Genomic DNA, 27,665 nt, shown 5'->3' with positions numbered 1-27,665 from the left:
TTCCCATTGGCTAACTTGTGTTTGACTGACAGCTACGCTCAGCCATTCCCCGGAGGCTGTTGCGGCCATTTCCTACTCGGATTCTGGTGGACTGTTTGACGAGTGACCGATCCATTGACTGTAAACAAGGATCGAGTGGACTTCAGTGGTGACTATGATATTGAATTTACACTTTGTTGAATTAATTCAATATCATAGTCGCCACTGAAGTCCACTCGATCCTTGTTTACCATCAATGGATCGGTCACTCGTCAAACAGTCCGCCAAAATCCGAGTAGGAAATGGCCTCAACAGCCTCCGGGGAATGGCTGAGCGTAGCTGTCAGTCAAATGCAAGTTAGCCAATGGGAATGCATTCCTGGACAGCCCGCCCACACGTGAAGTTTGTGCCAAAACTGCAAGCAAAAAGTCAGGGAGCGCAAACGAGAAAGCTGGAATCGCAACCAAAATAAATTACATCAAACAAAACTGAGAAAGACGCGGAACAAAAATAAAAGGTTTCTGAAGAGTAATAGACTGATATTTTGCACGATTACACGAATAATTTGTTTGCCAGTCTAAAAAAATTGACTTTTTTTCTTTTTTTGTATTTTGATTTGTCATTTTTGTTTGATATTTCAAAAGTATTGTATGAACATTTTGACACAAAATGTCTGGATCTCCGCCACAACATCATGACTGACTCGGAATCCGGCTAAACGGCACCTTGCGTGCATCATACAGTAGCCATGAAACTGAATGAACCATTTCTTAGCTGTTTACTCAAGATCATGAAATAATTGTTTTGTTTTCTCGAGATCACGGAATAATTGTTTTGTTTTCTCGAGATCTCGAATTAGTTGTGTTGTTTTCTCGAGATCCTGAATTAATTATGTCGTTATCTCGGGATAACAAGGTGAATAAAAAAAAAGATTATATGAAGGGCCTCTCGCGGCTTCCGTACTGAATAACTTTGAGTGTATATTACTTTTCTTTCTAAGCAATTGCTAAACAACAGTTTCAAAAATTATTATTATTATTATTATTATTATTATTACAACCCCGATTCCAAAAAAGTTGGGACAAAGTACAAATTGTAAATAAAAACGGAATGCAATGATGTGGAAGTTTCAAAATTCCATATTTTATTCAGAATAGAACATAGATGACATATCAAATGCTTAAACTGAGAAAATGTGTTAGGGTTTTGCTGGGATTCAAACCTGGTTCGTTGGTGTGATAATCCAGCAAACCCCCACTAGGCCACCAGGGGAATGACTCAAATGCAGAGGCGTGAGGCGGAAGTAGAAAAAGTAACAAAAGGCTTATTTATACTATGTACACTATATACAATCCAGGGCAAAACAAAAAAAAACAAAAAAAAACAAAGAGTATAATTCAAAAAGAAAAAGGCAAAAATGCAAAAGCTCAGAAGATCCACAAAACACAGTACAAAGGAAACTGGAGATAAACATAACAGCACAAAGACTCCGTGACAAGAGGACTGAACTCAGGGGTATAAATACACAAACTAATTAAGGACACAGGTGAAGATAATTAGGACTAACAGGCAATTAACAAAAAAAAACACAAAACACAGGAACAGTGGCGGCCTCTAGAGGCCAAAATAAATATGACACGAAAAGGAAATAACAGCGGCCTCTAGAGGCCAAAACAGTCCAAGTCCTAACAGGACCCCCCCCTCTAGGAGCGTCTCCTGACGTTCCCAGGGCGATCCGGATGGGCCGAATGGAAGTCCCGACACAGTTCTTTATCCAGGACATCCCGAGCAGGAACCCAGCAGTGCTCCTCAGGACCATAGCCCTCCCAGTCCACCAGATATTGCAACCCGCCGCGGACCCGGCGGGAGTCAAGCAGGCGATGCACAGTGAACACAGTCTGCCCCTGGAAGATGCGGGGGGGTGGGGGGTTCCTAGGGGCAGGGGCATACGTAGACGTCAGTACAGGCCGCAACAGGGAAACATGGAAAGTGGGGTTGATCCTCAGAGTCCGGGGCAACTGAAGCCGGTAGGAGACAGGGTTCACCCTGCGCACCACCTTGAAGGGGCCAATGTAGCGAGGAGCAAGCTTGCGGTTCTCCACCCGCAGTGGAAGGTCCTTAGTGGACAGCCAAACCCGCTGCCCAGGGCGGAAAGTGTGTGCAGGTCTTCTGTGGCGGTTGGCCTGAGTCTGGTTGGTTCTGGAGGTCTGTATGAGGGTCTTCCTGACCTTGCTCCAGGTCTTGCGACACCGTCTCACATATTGGTTGACCGAGGGCACCCCCGCGTCCTCCTCCTGGTCCGGGAACAGAGGTGGCTGGAACCCGAATTGGCACTGGAATGGCGACAGCTTGGTGGCCGATGACTGCAGGGTGTTGTGGGCGTACTCTGCCCATGGCAGCCAGGTGCTCCACAATGTCGGGTTATCCATAGCCAGGCCTCGCAGGGTGGTTTCCAGGTCCTGGTTGAGCCTCTCCGTCTGACCATTGGACTGTGGGTGAAACCCAGAGGAGAGGCTGGCAGTGGCTCCGATAACCTTGCAGAACCCGTGCCACACTCGGGAGGAGAACTGGGGCCCTCGGTCTGAGACGATGTCCTGTGGAAGACCAAAGACTCGGAAGACATGATTAAATATAAGTTTCGCTATTTCAAGAGCAGAGGGGAGTTTGCACAGAGGTATGAAGCGGCAGGCCTTGGAGAATCTGTCAACAATGACCAAAATGACCATGTTACCTTGTGACTCAGGGAGACCCGTGATGAAGTCGACTGCCACGTGGGACCAGGGACGCCGGGGAATGGTCAGAGGATGCAGGAGACCCTGGGGACGCTGTCGTGGGTTCTTGGTTCTGGTGCAAACCTCACAGGACAGGACAAATGACCTTACTTCCTGCTCCATGTTAGGCCACCAGAAGCGTCTTTTCAGGAAGTCCAGGGTCCTCCGAGCTCCCGGGTGGGCGGTGAGAGGGGAAGAGTGACCCCACTGGAGAACCTTGGCCCGGGCTTGATGTGGGACGTACAAGAGGCCCGGTGGCCCCGTCCCAGGACCAGGGTCCTGGCGTTGGGCTCGTCGAACAGCCTCCTCAATACCCCAGCGGACAGGGGCCACAATCCGGGACACCGGGATAATAGGCCCGACTTCATTCTCCCTGTTAGTGGCAGAGAACAGCCTGGACAGTGCGTCAGGTTTGGTGTTCTTGGAGCCGGGACGGTACGAGAGGGTGAAGTCAAACCGACTGAAAAACAGGGCCCACCTAGCCTGTCGAGGGTTCAGTCTCTTGGCTTGCTGGAGGTACTCCAGGTTCTTGTGGTCAGTCCAAACCAGGAATGGATGTTGCGCTCCCTCCAGCCAGTGCCTCCACTCCTCAAGGGCCAGTTTGACCGCTAGCAGTTCTCGATCCCCCACATCGTACCGGGACTCCGCAGGACTCAGGCGGTGGGAGAAGTAAGCGCAGGGGTGCAGCTTTCCTTCCGAACGTTGAGAGAGTACCGCGCCGACACCACTGTCCGAGGCATCCACCTCCACGATGAATGGTTGGGAGGTGTCCGGGAGGACCAGAATGGGTGCCGTGCAGAAGCGGGCCTTGAGGTCTTTGAACGCCTTTTCTGCCTGAGGAGACCAGCCATAAGATCCACCTGTCCCTTTGGTGAGGTCTGACATGGGTGCTGCCACAGAACTGAAGTTCCTGATGAACTTGCGGTAGAAGTTAGCGAATCCTAAGAACCGCTGAACCTCCTTAACGGACTTGGGAGTAGGCCAGTCCCGGACGGCCAGGGTCTTGGCAGGGTCCATTTGGAGTTGGCCTGTCTGTACAATAAATCCCAGAAAGGAGACCTCGGGAACATGAAATTCGCATTTCTGGGGCTTGGCGAACAGATTGTTCTGTAGCAGCCTCTGGAGAACCTGGCGGACATGGTGGCGGTGCTCCTGCACGGTCTTGGAAAAGATAAGGATGTCATCGAGGTAGACAAAGACGTACAGGTTAATCATGTCCCTTAAGACGTCGTTGATTAGGGCCTGAAAAACAGCTGGTGCGTTGGTGAGTCCAAAGGGCATCACCTGGTATTCGTAGTGCCCAGACGGGGTGTTAAAGACAGTCTTCCACTCGTCTCCCTGTCGGATATGGATGAGGTGGTATGCGTTCCGTAGGTCCAACTTGGTGAAGACGGTGGCGCCTTGGAGCAGGTCGAAAGCAGTGGACATCAGCGGAAGGGGATATCGGTTGCGCACAGTGATCTTGTTCAGGCCCCTGTAGTCAATACATGGTCGAAGCCCCCCATCCTTCTTGCCGACAAAGAAGAAGCCGGCACCAGCAGGTGAGGTGGAGGGTCGAATGAACCCAGAGACCAGGGCGTCTTTGAGGTATTCCTCCATAGCCTTGCGTTCTGGCTGAGAGAGGGAAAACAGTCTGCCACGAGGAGGGGTAGTCCCAGGGAGCAAGTCGATGGCACAGTCGTAGGCCCGGTGCGGAGGAAGAACGGCGGCCCTGCTCTTGCTGAATACCTCCTTGAGATCCCAGTACTCTGTGGGAACTTGAGATAACTCGGTGAGATCAGGGGGCTCGGCAGCAGACACAGGAGAGCTAGAGAGCAGACAAGAGGCATGGCATGCAGGGCCCCATTCCACAACCTGGCTTGTTACCCAGTCTATGCGAGGGTTGTGGTGAGTAAGCCAAGGAAGGCCTAGAATAACTGGGAACTCAGGTGAAGGAATCAGGTGCAGGGATATTTCTTCCTTGTGACCTTGAGACTGGAGGAAGACTGGAGAAGTAACTTGAGTGACTCTTCCATCACCTAACGCTTGGCCATCGAGGGCAGACACAGACAGAGGGACTTCAAGAGGTGCAGTAGGTATATTGATGCTTTGGGCGAAGTGAATATCCATAAAGTTCCCAGCCGCCCCTGAGTCTATCAAAGCTTGACAAGAGTGGACAGACTCACCCCAGGAGATGGAGACCGGGATGTAGATTCCTTGGCCAGGGAGTCCGGGAGAGAGGGTAGGCCCCGTCACAACCCTCCCTCGGCTGGACGGGGCGGTCCTTTTCCCAAGAGTTCGGGACATGATGCTCGGAAGTGACCAGGCTTGCCACAGTAGATGCAGCACTTGTCCCTCCTTCTGCGCTCCCTCTCAGATGCGGAGAGGCAAGTACGACCCACTTGCATGGGTTCTGGACAGTCACTGAAGGAGGTAGATGGTCTCCAGGTAGAGGTAGGGAGGCTGGGGGGGCTCAAGGCTTGGTGGCGTTCTCTCATCCTGTTGTCCAGACGAATAGCATGTGAGATGAGGGTTTCGAGGTCACTTGGGCATCCAATAGAGGCCAGACCGTCCTTGATGGGGTCAGACAGACCATGGTGGAAGGCTGACACCAGGGCAGTCTCGTTCCATCCACTTACTGCTGCGAGTGTTCGGAACGAGATGGCGTAATCTGCGACGCTTCCTCCTTGCCGGATGGACATGAGCTTTCGGGCTGCGTCGGTACTGATGTCTGCCTGATCGAAGACCCGAAGCATCTCTTCAGAAAACAGCTGGAAATCAAAGCACTCAGGTCCCTGTCTTTGCCAGATAGCCCAGGCTCGCGCCTTACCAGCTAATAAGGTGATCACAAAGGCAATCTTGCAGCGATCCGTAGTGTAGGTGGTAGGCTGAAGCTCAAAGGTGAGTTGACACTGGGTAAGGAACTCTCGGCACTCACTGTGCTTGCCGTCATACCTCTGTGGTGCAGGAAGGCTGGGTTCGCGAGGTGAAGAAGGCAGCATGGCAGGAGGCACTGGAGCAGGAGTGGGAGCTGGATCAGGAGCAGGAACTGGATCAGGAGCAGGAGATGCAGGCAGAGATGTCAGCTGTGCCAGGGTTTTCCCAATTTGCTGAAGCAGTTCCTCGTGGCGAGCAAGGGCCTCACGTTGGCTGGTGAGCGTACATCCATGAGCGCCCATGGTCGCTCCAAAGCGTGTCAAAGCTGCCATAATTCCCTGAAGGTTGGCCGGGTAGACAGTTGAAGCAGCCTCTGCTGAGTCGGTCAGGACGGAGTCTTTCTGTTAGGGTTTTGCTGGGATTCGAACCTGGTTCATTGGTGTGATGATCCAGCAAACCCCCACTAGGCCACCAGGGGAATGACTCAAATGCAGAGGCGTGAGGCGGAAGTAGAAAAAGTAACAAAAGGTTTATTTATACTATGTACACTATATACAATCCAGGGCAAAACAAAAAAAAACAAAAACAAAGAGTATAATTCAAAAAGAAAAAGGCAAAAATGCAAAAGCTCAGAAGATCCACAAAACACAGTACAAAGGAAACTGGAGATAAACATAACAGCACAAAGACTCCGTGACAAGAGGACTGAACTCAGGGGTATAAATACACAAACTAATTAAGGACACAGGTGAAGATAATTAGGACTAACAGGCAATTAACAAAAAAAAACACAAAACACAGGAACAGTGGCGGCCTCTAGAGGCCAAAATAAATATGACACGAAAAGGAAATAACAGCGGCCTCTAGAGGCCAAAACAGTCCAAGTCCTAACAAAATGTATCATTTAAAGAGAACAATTAGGTGATTTTAAATTTCATGACAGCAACACATCTCAAAAAAGTTGGGACAGAGGCAATAAGAGGCTGGAAAAGTTAAAGGTACAAAAAAGGAACAGCTGGAGGACCAAATTGCAACTCATTAGGTCATTTGGCAATAGGTCATTAACATAACTGGGTATAAAAAGAGCATCTTGGAGTGGCAGCGGCTCTCAGAAGTAAAGATGGGAAGAGGATCACCAATCCCCCTAATTCTGCGCTGACAAATACTGGAGCAATATCAGAAAGGAGTTCGACAGTGTAAAATTGCAGAGTTTGAACATATCATCATCTACAGTGCATAATATCATCAAAAGATTCAGAGAATCTGGAAGAATCTCTGTGCGTAAGGGTCAAGGCCGGAAAACCATACTGGGTGCCCGTGATCTTCGGGCCCTTAGATGGCACTGCATCACATACAGGCATGCTTCTGTATTGGAAATCACAAGATGGGCTCAGGAATATTTCCAGAGAACATTATCTGTGAACACAATTCACCGTGCCATCCGCCGTTGCCAACTAAATCTCTATAGTTCAAAGAAGAAGCCGCATCTAAACATGATCCAGAAGCGCAGACGTCTTCTCTGGCCCAAGGCTCATTTAAAATGGACTGTGGCAAAGTGGAAAACTGTTCTGTGGTCAGACGAATCAAAATTTGAAGTTCTTTATGGAAATCAGGGACGCCGTGTCATTCGGACTAAAGAGGAGAAGGACGACCCAAGTTGTTATCAGCGCTCAGTTCAGAAGCCTGCATCTCTGATGGTATGGGGTTGCATTAGTGCATGTGGCATGGGCAGCTTACACATCTGGAAAGACACCATCAATGCTGAAAGGTATATTCAGGTTCTAGAGCAGGGGTGTCCAAACTGATCCATAAAGGGCCATGTGGCTGCAGGTTTTCATTCCAGCCATGCAGCAGCACACCTGATTTGGCTTATTCAATCAACTGACACACCCACCCTTTAATCAGGGGTGGGTGTGGCTGCAAGTATTTGACTGTGTGAAGACAGTTCAGTTGATTGAATGAGCCAAGTCAGGTGTGCTGCTGCATGGCTGGAATGAAAACCTGCAGCCACACGGCCCTTTATGGATCAGTTTGGACACCCCTGTTCTAGAGCAACATATGCTCCCATCCAGACGATGTCTCTTTCAGGGAAGACCTTGCATTTTCCAACATGACAATGCCAAACCACATACTGCATCAATTACAGCATCATGGCTGCGTAGAAGAAGGGTCCGGGTACTGAACTGGCCAGCCTGCAGTCCAGATCTTTCACCCATAGAAAACATTTGGTGCATCATAAAACGGAAGATACGACAAAAAAGACCTAAAACAGTTGAGCAACTAGAATCCTACATTAGACAAGAATGGGTTAACATTCCTATCCCTAAACTTGAGCAACTTGTCTCCTCAGTCCCCAGACGTTTACAGACTGTTGTAAAGAGAAAAGGGGATGTCTCACAGTGGTAAACATGGCCTTGTCCCAACTTTTTTAAGATGTGTTGTCATGAAATTTAAAATCACCTAATTTTTCTCTTTAAATGATACATTTTCTCAGTTTAAACATTTGATATGTAATCTATATTCTATTCTGAATAAAATATGGAATTTTGAAACTTCCACATCATTGCATTCCGTTTTTATTTACAATTTGTACTTTGTCCCAACTTTTTTGGAATCGGGGTTGTATTATTACATTCCGGCCATTACTCTACATTTATTCACAAGCTGTTTTTTGTAATTTATATGCTTTCATAATTTAGTGATATATAATACACATTATATACACTCTTTTTAAAATGAAAGTCATCATTTGAACTCATATGCATAGTAAACAGAAAAATAATACAAGCTTTCAAAAAAGAGAAAAAATGTCTATTTTAACATTTTATTATTTTAACATAAGAGAATTTTCTCCTTTTGTAAGAAGGCAGTATATGATTTATCTTCTCTTATATTAGAAGACAGTATTTTATTCCTCGAAATAATCCAGTAAGAATCTTGCCCAAACTTATCAATAGCAGCCACGCAAAACAAAAATGGATAACAAATATCGCTAATTCCAAACTGTTGTCGGGGAGAAACTGCATTCTTATAACCTGAACAGACGTGATGTACATTCTGCTGTATATCCAGTCTTATTGCTGTTAATAAAATAATAATAATAATAATAATAATAATAATTATTATTATTATTATTATTATTATTATTATTATTATTATTATTATTATACTGACTGCCTTTTTAAACATCATAAAGCCACAGCATTGTACTGAGTAGTAATACCTATTTTAAAGTTTTTTTTTTCTTGGCTTCATCAGTCAAAGATTATTTCCGTTTTTTTATGTTTGACACTATATTTATATTCAATTCTAGGCCATCTGTGCTGAAACTCTCAGCTGATTGCTCCCTGTACAATTATGTAATTTCCCACAATTAAATATTAAGTGGCCAAGATTCTGTCAACACACCTGAGCAGCATTATGATTCGATCCCTGATCAGTGTCCTTAAAGGAACAGATTAGCAAAAAATTGAAATTTACATACCCAAGACACATTTGGTGTCTGACGTTTGCATTTGTAGTTTTGCACTAGCATGCACTACGAACAGTTAGGCAGAATTATGGGAAGGGGCTTTTCTGTATATCCAGAATCTGTGTATTAGACGATGCTTTGTTTAAATCGGTTAGGCATAAGATCATTCAGGTCTCCATCTACACGGAGATCAACGATACTGTCTATTTTCAGACAAGCTTGTACAGGATTAGCACAGTCATTTTTAGAGTCCTACTTAGTTTAGTTTTAATCTGTTTGCTGTATTTAGACATGTAGGGAGAAATGTTGAGTGCAGAGACTCAGTTTAGTCAATGTTCATGTATTTGTTTTATACGCATGATACAATTGCGGGCGGCACGGTGGTGTAGTGGTTAGCGCTGTCGCCTCACAGCAAGAAGGTCCAGGTTCGAGCCCCGTGGCCAGCGAGGGCCTTTCTGTGCGGAGATTGCATGTTCTCCCCGTGTCCGCATGGGTTTCCTCCGGGTGCTCTGGTTTCGCCCACAGTCCAAAGACATGCAGGTTAGGTTAACTGGTGACTCTAAATTGACCGTAGGTGTGAGTGTGAATGGGTGTCTATGTGTCAGCCCTGTGATGACCTGGCGACTTGTCCAGGGTGTACCCTGCCTTTTGCCCGTAGTCAGCTGGGATAGGCTCCAGCTTGCCTGCGACCCTGTAGAACAGGATAAAGCAGCTAGAGATGATGAGATGAGATGAGATACAATTGTGAGAAAAAGACGTGTTTCTAAAATGGTTTCTAATTTCATAATTCTTGAGTAAGTCATTTAAATTTATACACCAAGATTATTGATGTATAAAAAGACTAAATAAAAATGACTAAGCAGTGAAAGAGAGGCTCCTAAGCACGATGTATGCTAAATGGCAGCTCAGCCATTCACCGCATATCAACTACCACAGACACACACCAGCGCTTCCTCCTTTTATTGGGTGCCAGTACTTTTCTCCCTTTTGAGGAGTCTTATTTTGTCACATTCTTTCAGTTCATTAATGACTGAGTTTCACAAAATGTCCATTTAATTTATGTAATTGAAATAAATAAGCCTTTTAAAGTTCATAGTGTAATCCATATATATAAAATCAATACTCGTATAATGCTGAACTACTTGCTTCTCTTACTTATAAGCAACATTAGCCTTGTAGCTTTGTAAAAGTAAAGAAGCAAACATCAAACACAAAATATTAATGGCATTGAATTACCGGTAAATATGTCTTGTCTAAATCAACTAGATTTAGCATTTAGAGAGTATTATACACATGTATATTTTCTGTTTCTAATCAGTATTTCAATTGGGGGTTCCTCATTATTTGTTTGATCCACTGTGTTTCCAGTAAGTGAGATTATACAGTGCCCTCCACATTTATTGGCACCCCTTGTAAAGGTGAGAAAAAAAATGTACCTTTTGGTGACTGATTTTTCCCATTTAAATTGTACATTTTTGAGTTGATTAGAATGTGTAGTAACTTCCAAACTGTAATCCATGACTTCCTGATTAACTGGGGTACAAATATGAGGTGACACTGAGGCCAAATTCCCTTAGTCATCTATCAACATAGATGATAAGAGAACACACAAACTAAATGAGGGAGCACCTTCATATTGACCTTCATAAGTCATGGTGACCTTCATAGTGATTAAAAAATAGCTACTCACCTGAAAATGTCCATTTCTACTGTTAGGGCAATAATTAAAAAAAAAAAGTGGACACCAACTGGAATGGTTATAAACTTGCCTGAAAGGGGACCCAAGTTTGTTTTGCCCCCATATACACTGAGGAGGAGGGTAAGAGAGGCAAAGGAAAAAATCCTCAAGGATCACTGTTGGTGATTTCCAAGAAAAAGTAAAATCATAGGGTTTCCAAGTCTCCAAAACCACCATCAGGCACCACCTCCATGCTAACAGATTATTTGGAAGGTATGCCAGAAAAAAAGCCTGTTCTCTCAGTTTACCACAAACGTAAGTGCCTGAAGTTTGCGAAACTACAACTTTGAATGGAACCATGCTCTGTGGTCTGATGTGACAAAAATGGAGCTTTTTTGGCAATAGTCAGTCAAGGTGGGCTTGGTGTCAAAAAAGAAGGATGGTTATAATGAAAAGAACCCGATCCCAACTGTAAAATATGGTGGGAGTTCTGTGATGTTTTGGGGCCGTTTTTCCTCCAAAGGCCCTGGAAACCTTGTTGGGTACATGGCATCATGGACTCCATGAAATACCAGGATGTTTTAAATCAAACTCTGACTGCCTCTGCTAGGAAATTAAAGCTGGGTCATCATTGGATCTTCCAGCAGGACAATGATTTGAAGTGTATGTCCAAATCAATACAAAAATGGTTAGCTGACCACAGAATCAAGCTTCTGCCGTGGCCATCTCAGTCCCCTGACCTGAACCCCACTGAAAACCTGTAGGGTGAGCTGAAGAGGAGAGAGCACAAGAGAGGGCTTTGGACAGTGGATGATCTGGAGAGATTGTGTAAAGAGGAATGGTCTCAGATGCCCTGCTCTGTATCTCCAATCTTATAAAGTGTTATAGGAGAAGATGCTGTTTTACTGGCAAAGGGAGGTTGTACAAAGGGATGCCAATAATTGTGGCATATGTGTCTTTGTTGAAAATAATTATTTCTTGATGAGGGATTTTTTTTCCTGAATAAATGTATTTCAATTAAAGGTTGGATTTTTCGCATTTTTTCACTGTGAGATGAAGCTACATCACCAAAAGGTGGATATTTTCTGACCCTTTTTTACTAATCTTTACAAGGGGTGCAAATAGTCATGGAAGGCACTGTGTAATCTTAATTCCCTCTTACATGCCTCCTATTAGTGTGCATCCACAACAGTCCTATTTGGTCTGTTTGGCCTCTTCTGTGCTGGCTAATCCCAATACACACTGGGCCATTTGATTGGGCCTGGACTTCAGACAGCTTGTCCCAACTCACATGATTCAGAGCTAAGCGCTTTGAGGCTACTGTTGAGCGAGCACACGTTCCCACGGGCAGGGGCAGTCCTCTAGGGCTGAGGCTTTCACAAAGTTTGCATGTCTGCATCCAAATGCTAAAAGCCATTTGCTCTGGGCCCCTAATGGGTTGAAAGACTCAGGATTTAAAATCAAACTGTTTCTCTTTTCAGTGGAATTCCAATAAGACACAGTGGGCCTCATTTATCAAACTGATAAAACAAATGTATTCAATGTCTTCATAAATCATTCACAGTAGCATTTAAACAAAAAAGTATAATATTTGTCGAAAAAACAGTTCATTGGGACACATGGTTGAGAGCTCCAGAGTTTGTATAAATGAATTTATAAGGAGATTCACTAATGTGAACCATGACTGATTGGCTTCAAACCATATAATTGGTGATGAGTTACTGTGATTTGTATATACAGACTGTGCTGTCAAGTTTAAAATGTCTAATTTAAGAAAGCAGTCCAAAGCATATCCATAAATTAAGATAAATGATACTAGCCATTCAATGAAGACAAGAGTATGGGTACCTGTCTGCAAAAAGGTAGAGAAACTCTGCTAGTATAATTAGAATGTGCAAAGAAAAAAAAAAATGTGTGTGTGTCCGTGTCTGGAGGGGGGTTGTTGGGGGAGTGGAGGCAAATAAAATTCCCTGGTTCTGAGATTCACAGGCGAATGATGTCTTAAAGTACTGACGTACAAAAATATTTCATTCATGACCAATAAGGTTTGCACATACACTTAGCTCAAAAAAATTTGTGCAATGAGGTGTGAGACGAATATGCTTTCCAGTACTGTCTTCTGATTCAAAACACAGCTGCCAGTGTTCACACTAGAACCAAAAGAAGGGAGCATGTTGCCCCATTCGTAAATCCCTACATTGGCTCCCACTGTGTTACACAAGTGTCTCCAAAATCAGCTGCTCCTTCTAGTCTATAAATCACACCTGCTCAAGGAATAGAGACCTGGCAGAACTCTTGAGCCATTAGGAAATAATGAGTTGTGCTGAAGAAGTGGCATGGAGAAGTGGCTTGAAGCATTTATGCTGCTCTAAAAGAAACCATCACTGAGCCAATCAGTGGAATCTCTGCAACCTGCATTCTGCTGCCTCCTCCTGGACATTTCACAAACTGCACTGTGTACAAATTTATTTTCATTACCCTGTTAGAAAGTTTGAAATATTATTTTTTTTTAAAAAAGTTTCAGGTATTTTTCAGTACATAGATTATGTCCATCCATACAGCAGTTCAACAGTACTTAACACATCACTAACATTTGTGCTCCAAATGTCCCAGTCCTGTGTTGGTTGTGAGCTCGCTGACTGACCAACTTCTGAAAGACCTACAAAATGATTGATAAATATATAGATAGATAAATTAATAAATTAATAAATAAATAAATTTATTTATGCATTAGTAAAAATACATGTCAGCAACTTACACCTGTAATAAATACCAATGCATATGGCTGCTTTCATTTTCTGTTAACAAGCTAGTGAACTAAGGTGGGCAAAGCAAACTGACTCCACTAACAGTTTCTAGCTTATCATTATCTACTTAGCAAACTGAAACAAACCTAAAATTGTGTTTTCATTATGTAACATTAATCATAATCTAAATGTATTCTTTATTAGGCTACCCAACTGGACTGGATGACCATTAAGAACAATCCAGGATGTGCAAAACATTGCATGAACTGCTGCACATACTTATACTCACACTTATAGTTTTATGGTATATTTTACAATGCTAATATAATTTTTTTCATTCTTTATTATTATTATTATTATTATTATTATTATTATTATTATTATTATTATTATTATAACCCCAATTCCAAAAAGTTGGGATGTTGTGTAAACTGTAAATAAAAAAAGAATGTGATAATTTGCAAATTATGGAAACCATATATTTCATTGAAAATAGTACAAAGACAACTTATCAAATGTTGAAACAGAAATTTTATTGTTTTTTGAAAAATATATGCTCATTTTAAATTTGATATCAACCACATTTCAAAATAGTTGGGACAGGGGCATGTTTACCACTGTGTTGCATCATCTCTACTTCTAAAAACACTGTAAACATTTGGGAACTGAGGAGACCAATTGCTGTAGTTTTGAAAGAGAAATGTTGTCCCATTCTTGCCTGATATACAATTTCAGTTGCTCAACAGTTTGGCATCTCCTTTGTCATATTTTGTGCTTCATAATGCACCAAATCTTTTAAATGGGAGACAGGTCTGGACTGTAGGCAGGCCACTTTAGCACCTGGACTCTTTTACTGCAGAGCCACACAGTTTTAATATGTGCAGAAAGCAGTTTGGCATTGTCTTGCTGAAAGAAGGAAGGCCTTCCCTGAAAAAGATTTTGTCTGAATGGCAGCATATTGCTCTGAAACGTGTATATATCATTCAGCATTAATGTTGCCTTCCCAGATGTACAAGTTACCCATGCTATGTGCACTAATGCACCCTCATACCATCACAGATGCTGGCTTTTGAACTGTGCACTGATGACAAGCTGGATAGTCCCCCTCCTCTTTAGCCTGGAGGATGTGGTGTCCATGATTTCTAAAAAGAATTTATACTTTTGATTTATCAGATCTCAGAACAATTGTCTACTTCACCTCAGTCCATCATAAAAGAGCTTGGGCCCAGAGAAGGTGGCGGTGTTTCTGGATATTGTTTATGTATGGTTTTAACTTGTATTTGTGGATGCAGTAATGAACTGTTTTTTCACAGACAATGGTTTTCTGAAGTGTTCCTGAACCCATACAGTGATTTCCACAGACAGGTGTCTGCTTTTATTGCAGTGTCACCTGAGGGCCTGAAGATCACAAGCATCCAATGTCAGTTTTCAACCTTGTTTCTTGCATGCAGAGATTTCTCCAGATTCTCTGAATCTTTTAATGATATTATGTACCATAGATGATGTGATCCCCAAATTCTTGGCAATTTTACATTGAGGAATGTTATTCTTAAATTGATGCACTGTTGCCCACGCAGTCTTTCACAGAGCAGTGAACCCCCTCCTCATCTTTACTTCTGAGAGACTCTGCCTCTATGGGATGCTCTTTTTATACCCAATCATGTCACTGACCTGTTGCCAATTAACCAAATTATTTTTTTTTAGCATTACACAACTTTTTCAGTCTTTTGTTGCCCCTGTCCCAACTTTTCTGAAACGTGTTGTTGACATCAAATTCAAAATGAGCAAATATTTTTCAAACAAAAATAAAATTTCTCAATTTCAACATTTGATATGTTGTCTTTATACTATTTTCAAAGAAATATATGGTTTCCATGACTTGCAAATCTTCACATTCTGTTTTTATGTTTCACACAGCGTCCCAACTTTTTTGGAGTTGGAAGAAGAAGAAGAAGAAGAAGAAGAAGAAGAAGAAGAAGAAGAAGAAGAAGCATATTTAAAAATGTGTTAAACCACTGTGTTGTGAAGAAGCACTTTGCGAGTGAAAAATTTTAATAAAGATTCACTTACTTGCTTTGTTTATTAACAGGCTTTGTACTCACTGCAGCTCAATATAGGGAGGTATGAAGTTATTAATGTGTTAATAATCCTCCTGACCTTTTGCTTAAGATGTTTACCAGCTCTCAAAAAGATAGCCTGTTGACTTCAGTTATGAATTTAGGGATTATTGATTATTGACAACTTTTATCTTATATGTACACTCCAGTTATATAACCTGGGACAAATATTGAGCATGAGTCACAAGTAAAACACTTGGTACCTCAAAAACTGAAGCATATTATTTATTTTTCGTGCACCTGGAGAAAAATGCTGTCCATTGTACATTGACAGTTGTGCGTTGACAATGGAGTACATATGGACAAAAATATGGATTTTTCTCATGTTTCTCTTTACTGCTCTCTTGGCGGCAGTTAGGAGAGGACCAGGGTGCTGAGATAATCAGCTAGTGGCTTGTCTGAATAGGGCTTAAGCATGAGGAGTGTGTCTTTAATAAGAACATAAAGAGCTTGCGGTGCAATGGCCTGGGAGAGAAGACGAAAGACAAACCAAACAATTTTAAAATATGGGAGGCTTTTGACACTGTTTTAATTGACAACATCTTCACAGTGATTATTTTTTGTTCACACAGAGAAGATAGACTAGAGAGGATAAAGATACTCTGTTGAGGCAGTGGACCCCAGCTTTGCTGCTGATCACCTGATCAGTTTTGCATGAGCAGATCTTTGTTCACCTTCAACACTATTAGGGAAACACCTTGCTGACGGTTGGTCCGGACACCCCTGCTGCAGGTATCACTGCCAGTCCCTCTTTTTCTCCACAGCTTCATAATTATGAATAGCAAAATATAGCTAATTTTTTTTTAAGTCAAGACCAGATTTGAACCTTGTTTGAACCTCTTGTGGTGCTTACAAAGTGAAGATGAGCATCAAAAAGGAAGATGTGGAGATGTTTCTAGATGGAAACCCAGAGTTTGCAAAGAGGTACTTTGCAAAAAAGCTCAAAACTGGAACTGTGGCATCCCTAATGGGAATTCCAGAGTCCAAAGTGGATTTGGACTCTTTTGAGCTGGTGTGTCAGGTGGAGGAAGGTGCATTATTCTTTGATTTGATCAAAGATATGCAGGAGAACGTCAACATGGAGAAGGTGATCTTCAAAATCCTGAAGCGACTCAGTGCTCTGATCCATGCTGACCGATGCAGTCTTTTCATGTACAGGCAGAGGAATGGCATAGCTGAATTGGCCACTCGGCTGTTTAACATCAATGCTTCATCAAAGATGGAAGACTGTGTGGTTCCACCCGACTCTGAGATTGTTTTCCCTCTTGATATTGGCATAGTTGGGCATGTTGCCCAATCCAAGAAAAATATTAATGTCAAGGATGTTCAAGAGGTAAGATGTATATCTTAAACTTTGATATGCTTTTTTTAAATTACTTTTACAAAGAAACACCATGATGTACTGTTTTGTTTTTATTACATTTTAAATAAAAAAAAAAAAACAGAAGCACCAATGGTCATCATGCTCTAAGGTACAGGTAGTAGATGCATAATTTCGACCTGCTAAATCCTCTTGACATAATCCATTTATTTCAATGATCCATTTGTGTCATGACCCTTTCTGGCTTGAGGATTATTTCATCTGTTGCATTGTATTTTGTGTGTCAGCAAAAGAAAAAAGTTAAATAGCTCAGGTCGATTTTTATATTTTGACCTGTTCAAGCTTAAAAAATATGAAATGCTTTAAAAAAAAAAAAAAGGTTAGTGTAAAAAGATTTCCTCCAGTTTATGTAGTTATTTACCACTATTTGTCATCAGTGTATGTGCATTGACACAGTATTACTACCACACTTTTCACAAAAGACCATATGTTAAACAGTAAACATTTTCCTTGAATTAAACACGCAAGATAAATACTTTCTTTAAGACTTTTAAAAAGTGTTTCATTGATTAAAACAAAAAAAATAATTTATTAATTCCAGAATAGCTACTTCAGTACCTTTGTTGATGAGCTGACAGAATACACCACCCGCAACATCTTGGCTACTCCCATCATGAATGGCAAAGATGTGGTGGCAGTCATCATGGCCGTCAATAAAAATAACGGACCCCATTTCACAGATGAGGATGAAGATGTGAGTGATTTACAGCACAGATAAGCCTAAACCTATATTTTTCTATCTATATAAATGACTTAAGTGTTAATTTGGTTACTTCCTGCCTAAACATGGATTGCTGAAAGTAGTTATCAAAGTAGATTAAGGTTCTACTTTGTGTTACTGAACAGAAGGTTCTGAATTTAAATTCAAGGACTGTCTAAGAACCACTGTTACGCCTTTAACAAGGCCTTTAATATTCAATTTTCGATTTGTATGCATTGATTGAATTCTGCCTCAATGTCAAAGTAAAGTCTTCATTTTTCACTCACAGCTTTTTTTAAAGTATCTAAAAGTTGGAACGTTGAACTTGAAGATTTATCACCTGAGCTATCTGCACAATTGCGAGACACGTAAAGGCCAGGTGAGTATGTCTTGTATGTTCTCAGACTCTCTCAGCTAGGTCTGGGCAATTTAACAACATAATATTGACATTTTCTGAGATATCATGGGCATCATAATATCTTTTATGGACATGTTTTGTGTATTTTATTAAATCACAATTACATATACTGGAAGCAGGAAGCATGTGTTTTGACAATGAAGTTTTATATTGTTTTAAATCTTTATAATTTTGTATTATAATTTTTAAACATTAAAACATTTTTAAAAATCACCTTTTATAGACATTAAAGGATGATTACCAAGAAAGCTTTTCACAGATTCACTGTTTCACACATCATGAATCATAGAAATGTCTTCACGTATTGTGATATGAGATTTTTGTGATGTTTTGTATACAGCTGCTTTTGTGGTCTGCTAACAAAGTGTTTGAAGAGCTCACGGATATTGAGCGTCAGTTCCACAAAGCTTTGTACACAGTGCGGGCATACCTCAACTGTGATCGCTACTCTGTCGGTCTGCTGGACATGACCAAGGAAAAGGTGCATCCAAATCAAAAGTGGTGTCTGACATAAACTATATGAGAAGGGAGCTATGAAATAACTGAAGTTCGGAAGAAAGACCACATCTAAAGTGCTACCTTCTTCCTTGTTAACTTCATATAAATTCCCTTCTCTCCTTTCCACCACTAGTAATGAATTATGTGTACCCACCAACCCACCTCCCTGCCTCATCCCTACTGTTGAAGAACTCCTACTCAAAAGTCTTTAATTGGAGGTCTAGCTATCTACAGAGAGCTCCAGACCATGTTCTCACAATTCTGCCTACTTTTTACATTTAGGCTACATCCACACGACAATGGCAACGAGATGTTATTTAAAAATATATCGCGTCCAAATGGGCAACGATCAGTAAAATATCAGCTCCATATGGCAACGCAACGCTTGCTGAAAACGATGCAATACACATGCCACACCTCTAGGGGCGCTGTAAGACAGTCCCTTCGGAGACACCAGAACAATAGAAGAAGTAAGGACGCATGCGCATAAACTATTATGCGCGAGACTTCATATTAGCCACAAAGTCAGGAAAATCTGTTCGTAAAATTACATTATAATGACCAAATACAATGAAAAGTATTTTTCCAGTCTCACCTGTGAAAGGTAATCCCATGTGATCTCGTTTGGACGGCAAACCTGTTGGTACAGTTAAACGCAGCTAATCTTTATTCTCTGCTTTGACCTATCCAATATGGCGGCGAGGATGACGTATGATTCTACGCGGAAGGCGGCGTCTTTAATGGTCCAGAATAAATTGAATACTACACGTTGATGGATTAATTTGTTGTTTCTCACCTGTGAAAGGTAACCCCATGTGATCTCGTTTGGACGGTAAACCTGTTGGTGCAGTTAAAGGCAGCACATGAATCTTTATTCTCCGCTTTGACCTATCCAATATGGCGGCGAGGATGACGTATGATTCTACGCGGAAGATGGCGTCTTTAATGGTCCGGAATAAATTTAATACTACACATTGATGGATTAATTTGCTCCTCTACGCCCTTTTTGAGGAATGTATTGTCGGACTTAAACTAACATCTGAAGAGGTGAGATCGCTCCTTTTTTTCCCTATTTTTGCTGGCGGGATTGACTCTGCCCTAAGGGCAGAGTCTCTCTCTCTCTCTCTCTCTCTCTCTCTCTCTCTCACTTTGCACCATTACACAATAAATATTCACAATGAAAATATTTTGTAAGCGCGTTTCATGAACCAAGTTATAGGATTTGTTGACAACTCGCATCGCATCGCAATGAGAAGATCATTGGCACTACTGGTGTTAAGAATCAGACCATTTCATAAATGAATATTTTGCTGTAGAGCTGCAGTGTTTGTACAATTGCATGTTTTTGCTTCACTATTACTGTCACTATTCTGCTTCTTGCATTACTACTGTGAACTAACACTGAACATAATAATAATAATAATAATAATAATAATAATAATAATAATAATAATAATATCCAAGCTCGTGTTTCACTCTCACTAGTGCTCTGTAAGGCTTTTTCCTGGTGATATCCTGGTGATATTCGTTACACTTCTACCCGGCGTGAAGCACTCACAGTCATGTGGTTGTGACGTCATCGTAAACAAATCCGTTCTACTCATCCAGACGACTTCACAATGGCAACGTTGCCAGATCTTTCCACTCTGGAACCCGTTCTCAAAAAGATTGCGTTTTGGGCACCCAAAACGCCGGTGCCGTGTGGACGCCAGGTCTAAACGATAAGCAATTGTATTGGAGTCACCTGAATCCGTTGCCATGTGGACAGGGCATTAGTTGAGGACATGATCTGCACTCACAAACTACTATTTCTCACATGTCAGACTGCCCTGTTACCAAAATTGAAGTTGACATACATTTATACATAATGGTTCAACATATGGCTTGGGTCTGAATCTTCTTTCTCACATGTGATCTTGGACAGGAATTCTTTGATGTCTGGCCTGTGTTGATGGGAGAACAACCACCATACACTGGTCCCGTTACTCCAGATGGGAGGGTAGGTGATTTAACGACTCTGATGTTTGACTTCTGGTTTTATTAATTAACATGGAGGCTCATGTGTTTATGCTCATGCAGGAAATCAACTTTTATAAAGTCATTGACTACATTTTACATGGAAAAGAGGAGATCAAAGTCATACCGTAAGTTCTGCCTTTATTTACTTGCATGTAAAAGGATGATTAAGATCACATTACATTACACCTTCACTGAAATAAGTAAGATATTGATTATTTTCCTATTCTTCATGTGCACATGACGTCACACTTATTTTCCAAAACGGAAGTCTGCCGTGTTGGATTATAACAACAACCAAGATAGCAGCACTTCACATGTGAGCTGCTGCAATGCTTCATGATTTTCTTTTGATTTCACTGCCTTTGAAGACAGACAATACCTACTTTGTGTGCGGTATATACAGTAATCTCATTATCTCTAGCCGCTTTATCCTTCTACAGGGTCGCAGGCAAGCTGGAGCCTATCCCAGCTGACTACGGGCGAAAGGCGGGGTACACCCTGGACAAGTCGCCAGGTCATCACAGGGCTGACACATAAACACAGACAACCATTCACACTCACATTCACACCTACGGTCAATTTAGAGTCACCAGTTAACCTAACCTGCATGTCTTTGGACTGTGGGGGAAACCGGAGCACCCGGAGGAAACCCACGCGGACACGGGGAGAACATGCAAACTCCACACAGAAAGGCCCTCGCCGGCCACGGGGCTCGAACCCAGGACCTTCTTGCTGTGAGGCGACAGCGCTAACCACTACACCACCGTGCCACCCATATACAGTAATTGCAGTAATAATGCTACTCGTGACAAAGAGAAACAGTTCTTCAGAATTCCCAAAATAATTAAAAACAGCAACAAAACAGATGAAGAACTGTCCAGAAAACGTCATGTGCTGTGGTTCAAAAACATAAATTGTAAGGACTTAACTGAGAAAAAAGTTAATTACATCCATGTGTGTGGTGACCACTTTATATCTGGTAAAAGTTCATTGCTAATTAAAGTTATGTTTTTTGCTGATTAAATTGAACTTTTGAGCGGTGTTTCTTGAGATCGTTGAGAATGGTTTACATGGGCATGAACAAGCACCCTGTCATCTTTTAACTGTTTGGTGAGAAGACTACCAACCCAACCAGACACAAAGAAATTGTAGGCATCTAGGCTCTTATAAGCCTTCATTTGTGCATTGGTTGTCTATGAGGTTTGTAGAACAAGATAGTTCACAATATCAAGGTATTCAATTGCTGATAAAGAGGCTAAATCCTCTGTGTGAGGATGTCTTTAAAATATATGGGTCAAAGTCACAAATTTAAACTTTTTCTCTGAATCTTGACTTGACAGAGGACTCCAGAGAATCATAATATTTCAAGAAAGTCAGAGATGCATCACAGTTACTGTTTGCATGAGACGGCATTTTGGATTTGTATATCACCTAACATGGCAGCAGATGCATACATCACACTATTTTGTCATGTTGTTACACATGAAGAATAGCAGTACATCCCAGAGTGGGTTATTCATCTCATACCACAGTGATTTGCAAATTATTAAAATATCATACTTTTTATACATTGATACTATGCATCTCAAACAATTAGAATATCATGAAAAAGTACTTTTTTCATGAATTAATTTGAAAAGGTAAACCTTCATATATTCTATATTCATTACATTACATTACATTACATTGCATTTAGCAGACACTCTTATCCAGAGTGATGAACAACAAGTGCAAAAGTCAGGTACACAAAGTGCTGAATTTCTAAACAAGAAAGTTCAAGTGCCAACTGAACAACTGACAATAATATTTAGTGTAATATTTTGTTGATGTACCAACACTCAGAAAACAGCCAAGGAACCAAACCAACCATATGAAGTACAACTAAATAGAGAACTCAAATGGCTAAGCCCAGGCTAGACAGTACACAGCCTGGGTTGGTCTAGACCAAAGCGCAGTTACACAATGGGCAGGGAAGCAGGGGAGAGGTGCAGCCTGAAGAAGTGAGTCTTCAGTCTGTGCTTGAAGGTGGTCAAAGAGTCAACAGTTTTGACTTCAATGGGAAGGTCATTCCACCAACGAGGAACCAGGACAGACAGCAATCTTGAGTGGACTGGGCAGGAGCACAGAGGAGGAGCGGCCAGGTGACCAATAGTAGCGGAGCATAGGGATCTGGGTGGCGTGTAGGGACAGATCAGACTCTGGAGGTATGCTGGCCTTAACCCCTTGACAGCCTGGTAAGCTAGCACCAATGTCTTAAATTTAACAAGGGCTGCAATAGGTAGTCAGTGCAGGCCAACAAGCAGAGGGGTGACATAGGAAGAATGAGGGAGGTTGTAAGCTAGGCACGTTGCAGCATTCTGAATGAACTGCAGGGGTCTGATGGCAGATGCTGGAAGGCCAGCAAGGAAAGAGTCACAGTAGTTCAAGCAGGAGAGGATCAGTGCTTGGACTAAGAGCTGAGTAGAGTAGGTGGTGAGAAAAGGGTGGATCCTTCAGATGTTGTAGAAAAGGAATCTACATGTCCGGGTCACTGCAGTGATGTTTGCTGAGGAGGAGAGTTTGTCATTGAACACTGCACCTAGGTTCTTTGCACTGAGTGAAGGTGACCTAGAGATGTCCCCAAGGGACATGACGATGTCCAGGGGTGGAGAGGATGGAATAGGAATGTAGATTACCTTTGTCTTGGCAGATGTGGTGAAGGAGTTGCAGATTGTCATGATCTTTTCCTCAAAAAAGACTGCAAAGTTCTCTGCAGCGATGGAGGACTGAGATGCAGCTGGTGGAGATTTGAGGAAAGAAGAGAAAATAGAAAACAGTTGATGAGGGTTGGAGATGGAGGTATGAATTTTGGGGTGATAAAACTCAATCTTGGCTAATTTGAGCAAAGCTGCAAACTCAGCAAGGAGGGACTGGTAGTGAGAGAGGTCAGCAGGGGCCCTGGATTTTCTCCACTTCATCTGCTGCACATAGACCAATTCTGTAGGAATGAAGTGTTTCAGATATCCAGGGACTGTGAGGGGAAGATCTTGCTGTCTTGGTGACAAGAGGAGAAAATGTGTCAAGTGATGAGGAGAGCAAAGAAGATGCATCAGATTCAGTGAGGAGATTGGATAAGGATTCAAGTGGGGGAGGGAAGCAGTGACAGAGGAGGCAAGAGAGGAGGGAGAGAGGGAGGAGAGTTAACGACGGACTGTAACAGTGAGGGTAGGGGGGCATGGGACAATGGGTGGAGAGGAAGAGGGAGGGAGAGTGAAATGAAGTGGTGGTCAGACAGATGGAGAGGGGTAACTGTGGGATCTGAGGCAGAGCAGTTTCTGAGGAAGACCAGGTTGAGAAGGTTGCAAGCTTTATGGGTTGGAGGAGAGTGCAGCAGGGAGAGATCAAAGGAGTGTAGTAGTGGAAGGAAGGCAACAGAGTGGGAGGCTTCTAAGTGGAGGTTGAAGTCTCCTAGGATCATCAGTGGGGTGCCATCTCCTGGGAAGGAGTTGAGTGGGATGTCCAGTTCATCAAAGAAACATCCCACAGGGCCAGGAGGGCAATAAACAACAATGACAAAAAGGTTAACAGGAGAAGAAACTGAAACTGAGTGAAATTCAAAGGAGGAGATGAAGAGGTAGGAGAGTGGAAGAGGTGAGAACTTCCAGGATTGAGAGATCAACAAACCAGTGCCACCACCACGATGACCAAACGGGCAAGGGGTGTGAGAGAAGGAGAAGGAGTTGGAGAGGGCTGCAGGTGTTGTGGTGTTGTCAGGTGAAATCCAGGTCTCAGTCAGTGCAAGGATGTGGAGGGACAGGAGGGAAGCATGGGCAGAAATAAAGTCAGTCTTCCGTGTGGCAGATTGGCAGTTCCATAGTCCAGCAGTGATCCAGAAGGTGTCAGTGGAGGTAGCTGAAGGGTAGATGAGGCTGGAGAGGTATTGTCCTCGCAGGGGGCCATGGCGACGGAAGCACCTTTTGTGGGTGAGACCACATAGAAATGGTGTTGAGACACATTATGAACAGGTTATGGGAGTGGTAGGAGAGGGGGAGAGATTTTGGGAAGAAGCTCGAAACAATACTCAAAGCCCAGCTAATTAGCAAATGAAAAAACAGCTGATGACTTGCACAATCAAAACTGATGGGTGAATCCTGTCTAGTAACAAAGATGTAAACACAAGGTAATGGAGTAGCAGCAGATAAACAGTGTATTCAACAGATACAAGCAGCAGAAAAGCACACAGTATTCCAATCAGGAAAACAACTGGCAAAACACAGAAAACTTAGCCTGCTCTAGAAGTAATCCATAGCTCCAGTAGCCAATGACAAATGCATGTAAAGTGAAATATTTCAAGCCTTTTTTGTTTTCATTTGGATAAGTATGGCTGATAGCTCATGAAAATCAGAAATCCAGTATCTCAAATTATTAGAATATTTCCTAAGATCAATCAAAAAGGATTTACAATCCAGAAATGTCCAACTTCTGAAAAGTATGTTCACTTATACACTCAATACTTGGTTGGGGCTCCTTTACCATGAATTACTGCATAGATGCGGTGTGACATGGAGGCGATCAGCCTGTGGTACTACTGAGGTGTTATTGAAGCCTTCAGCTCGTCTGTATTTTTGGGTCAGGTATTTCTCATCTTCCTCTTGACAATAACCCACAGGTTCTCTGTGGGGTTCAGGTCAGGCGACTTGGCTGGCCAATCAAGCACAGTAATATCATGGTCTGCAAAGCATTTGGTAGTAGTTTTGGCACTGTGGGCAGGTGCTAAGTCCTGCTTGAAAAGGAAATCAACATCTCCATAAAGCTTGTCAGCAGACAGAAGTATGAAGTGCTCTAAAATCTCCTGGGAGACAGCTGCATTGATTTTGGACTTGATAAAACACATTGGACTAACACCAGCAGATGACATGCATCCCAAATCATTATAGACTGTAGAAACTTCACACTGGACTTCAAACACCTTGGATTCTGTGCCTCTCCGCTATTCCTCCAGGCCCGAGGACCTTGATTTCCAAATGAAATGCAAAATTTACTTTCAACTGAAAGAGGACTTTGGACCACAGCTCAACAATCCAGTTCTCTCTCTCCTTAGCCCAGGTCAGACGCTTCTGATGTTGTCAAGGGTGGCCTGATATTAGGAATACAACAGTTGTAGCCACTTTCCTGAAGATGTCTGTGCATGGTATTTCTTGATGCACTGACATCAGCCTCAGTTTACTTTTTGTGAAGCTCTCCCAAGTTCTTGAATGAACTTTTCTTGACAATCCTCTCAAGCCTGCAGTCATCCCTGTTGCTCGTGTACCTTTTCCAGCCAGACTTTTCAGTAATGACCTTCTGTGGCTTACCCTCCTTGTGGAGGGTGTCGATTATTGTCTTCTGGACAACCGTCAAGTCAGCAGTCTTCCCCATGATTGTGGTTGCGTGCTCTGAACTGGACCAAGAGATACACAGTATTTATATTTGTTTTACTCAAAGCTGAAATTAAATATTAAAACATTTTGAGGTGGGGTTTTTTTGCACTGTAGACCATAATTATCAATAATTAAAATATAAAAAACACTTGAAACATTTTAATTTATGTGTAATGAGTCTAGAACATATTGAATTTTCATTTTCTTAAAGGTAGATTGCCTTTCAGATTTTTCAAGTTTAGGCCATAAAAAGAATTCTCCCTGACACCCAATTATTTTCGTTTAGTGGACTGAAAGCTACTGAATTCGAATCAAACGCTTCCAATTTTATTATTATTTTTTAAATAGAACAGTTAATGAATTTAGGGCCACGTGGCCCTAAATTCACCACTATTTTTTCTTGCTTCACCATGACCCAGTTCAAGATACTACATCATGCATCACGTGGTGGGCTTTCCCCATTCACGCAAGGCATTGTGGGATACAAATTTGAAACAGGAGAGGAAAATGGAAGATGTGAATGAAATGTAAAAAACTGACTACAGTAACACAAAGCAAGAAGAAAAGACATTATACTGCGAAGGAAAGGAAACGCAGGACCAAACTAATAAATGTCAGTGAGCACCTCGGTGTGACCAGCTGTTCGTTTAGCAACAGAATGATGTAAAAGTCAAGGTAAACCTGTAGATGGCAGTAATGCAACACTAGATGCCAGCTGCCGTAAAACCCAAAAGAAGAAAGAAAAGAAGAAGTAGCACATAAACCTGCACATGCGCACACCAGACTTCTTCTGTCTGCTTGACTGTGCGAAGCGAGCGATTTCATGCACATTATTTGCTCGGGAATCCCCTCAAATTAAATAACTTCCCAGCCACAGAATGGCTTTTTTTTTTTTTTGAGATATTGCAGAAATAAATATATATCACAATGACCAAATTTCAGAGGGAACTAAATTTCACTGATTTTGTGAAATTGAAAGGCCTTATAGAATTAAATAACTGATGGAAAATACTGAACTTTCATGATATTCTAATTGTTTGAGATGCACTAGTAGTTACCTTTAATGTTGTGAAATGTCCATGAGACATGTTAGTTCCTGTTATCACTTACATTATAGCAGCTATAAACAGTTGTTTCTGCACCAGCCTCTCTTTTTTTCTTTTTCTTAAAGCTAATAAGACAAAAAATAGCAATTTGTCATGCTGCAGACAAAGCACCTTTGTCCTGAAGACTTTCCTGTTCTTTTACATCTTTATGGTTACAAAGTGCTGACACTAGAGAGTTATTCCATAAATGCTAAATAATTAGCTCCTTACAGAAGACTTCACCATATCAACAATTACACGTTTTTTAATTGGTTTATGTAGAGTGTCTGCTATATATTAATATACAGTGGTTATAAAAAGTGTACACTCATAAAAATTATAGGTTTTTCTGATGTAAAAAAAATGAGACCACAATAAATCTTTGTAACCTTTTACAGGGTGGGAAAAGATAAAACTTTTCCCACCTTTAATGTGACCTATAACCTGTACAACTCAATTGAAAAACAAACAAATCTTTTTTGGGGGGGAACAAAATAAATAAACAAACAAATAAATAAACATATAATAAGCTGGTTGCATAAGTG

At 42.0% G+C, this 27,665-nt stretch overlaps 1 protein-coding gene across 1 annotated transcript in view; it reads left to right on the top strand.

Moving 5' to 3' along the window:
* Window positions 1-16,482: 16,482 nt before the first annotated feature.
* pde6b (phosphodiesterase 6B, cGMP-specific, rod, beta) overlaps window positions 16,483-27,665 on the top strand; it is a 29,237-nt gene continuing 18,054 nt past the window's right edge. The window contains exons 1-6 of the mRNA XM_060935059.1: window positions 16,483-16,953; window positions 17,543-17,695; window positions 17,991-18,080; window positions 18,460-18,600; window positions 20,542-20,616; window positions 20,697-20,761. Coding sequence (XP_060791042.1) covers window positions 16,483-16,953; window positions 17,543-17,695; window positions 17,991-18,080; window positions 18,460-18,600; window positions 20,542-20,616; window positions 20,697-20,761 — 995 coding nt within the window. The remainder of the gene's footprint in view (window positions 16,954-17,542; window positions 17,696-17,990; window positions 18,081-18,459; window positions 18,601-20,541; window positions 20,617-20,696; window positions 20,762-27,665) is intronic.

This window comes from Neoarius graeffei, chromosome 12, assembly GCF_027579695.1.
Source record: "Neoarius graeffei isolate fNeoGra1 chromosome 12, fNeoGra1.pri, whole genome shotgun sequence".
In the NCBI taxonomy this organism is placed as follows: Eukaryota; Metazoa; Chordata; class Actinopteri; order Siluriformes; family Ariidae; genus Neoarius; species Neoarius graeffei.
This window is presented reverse-complemented; position numbering and strand designations above follow the sequence as displayed.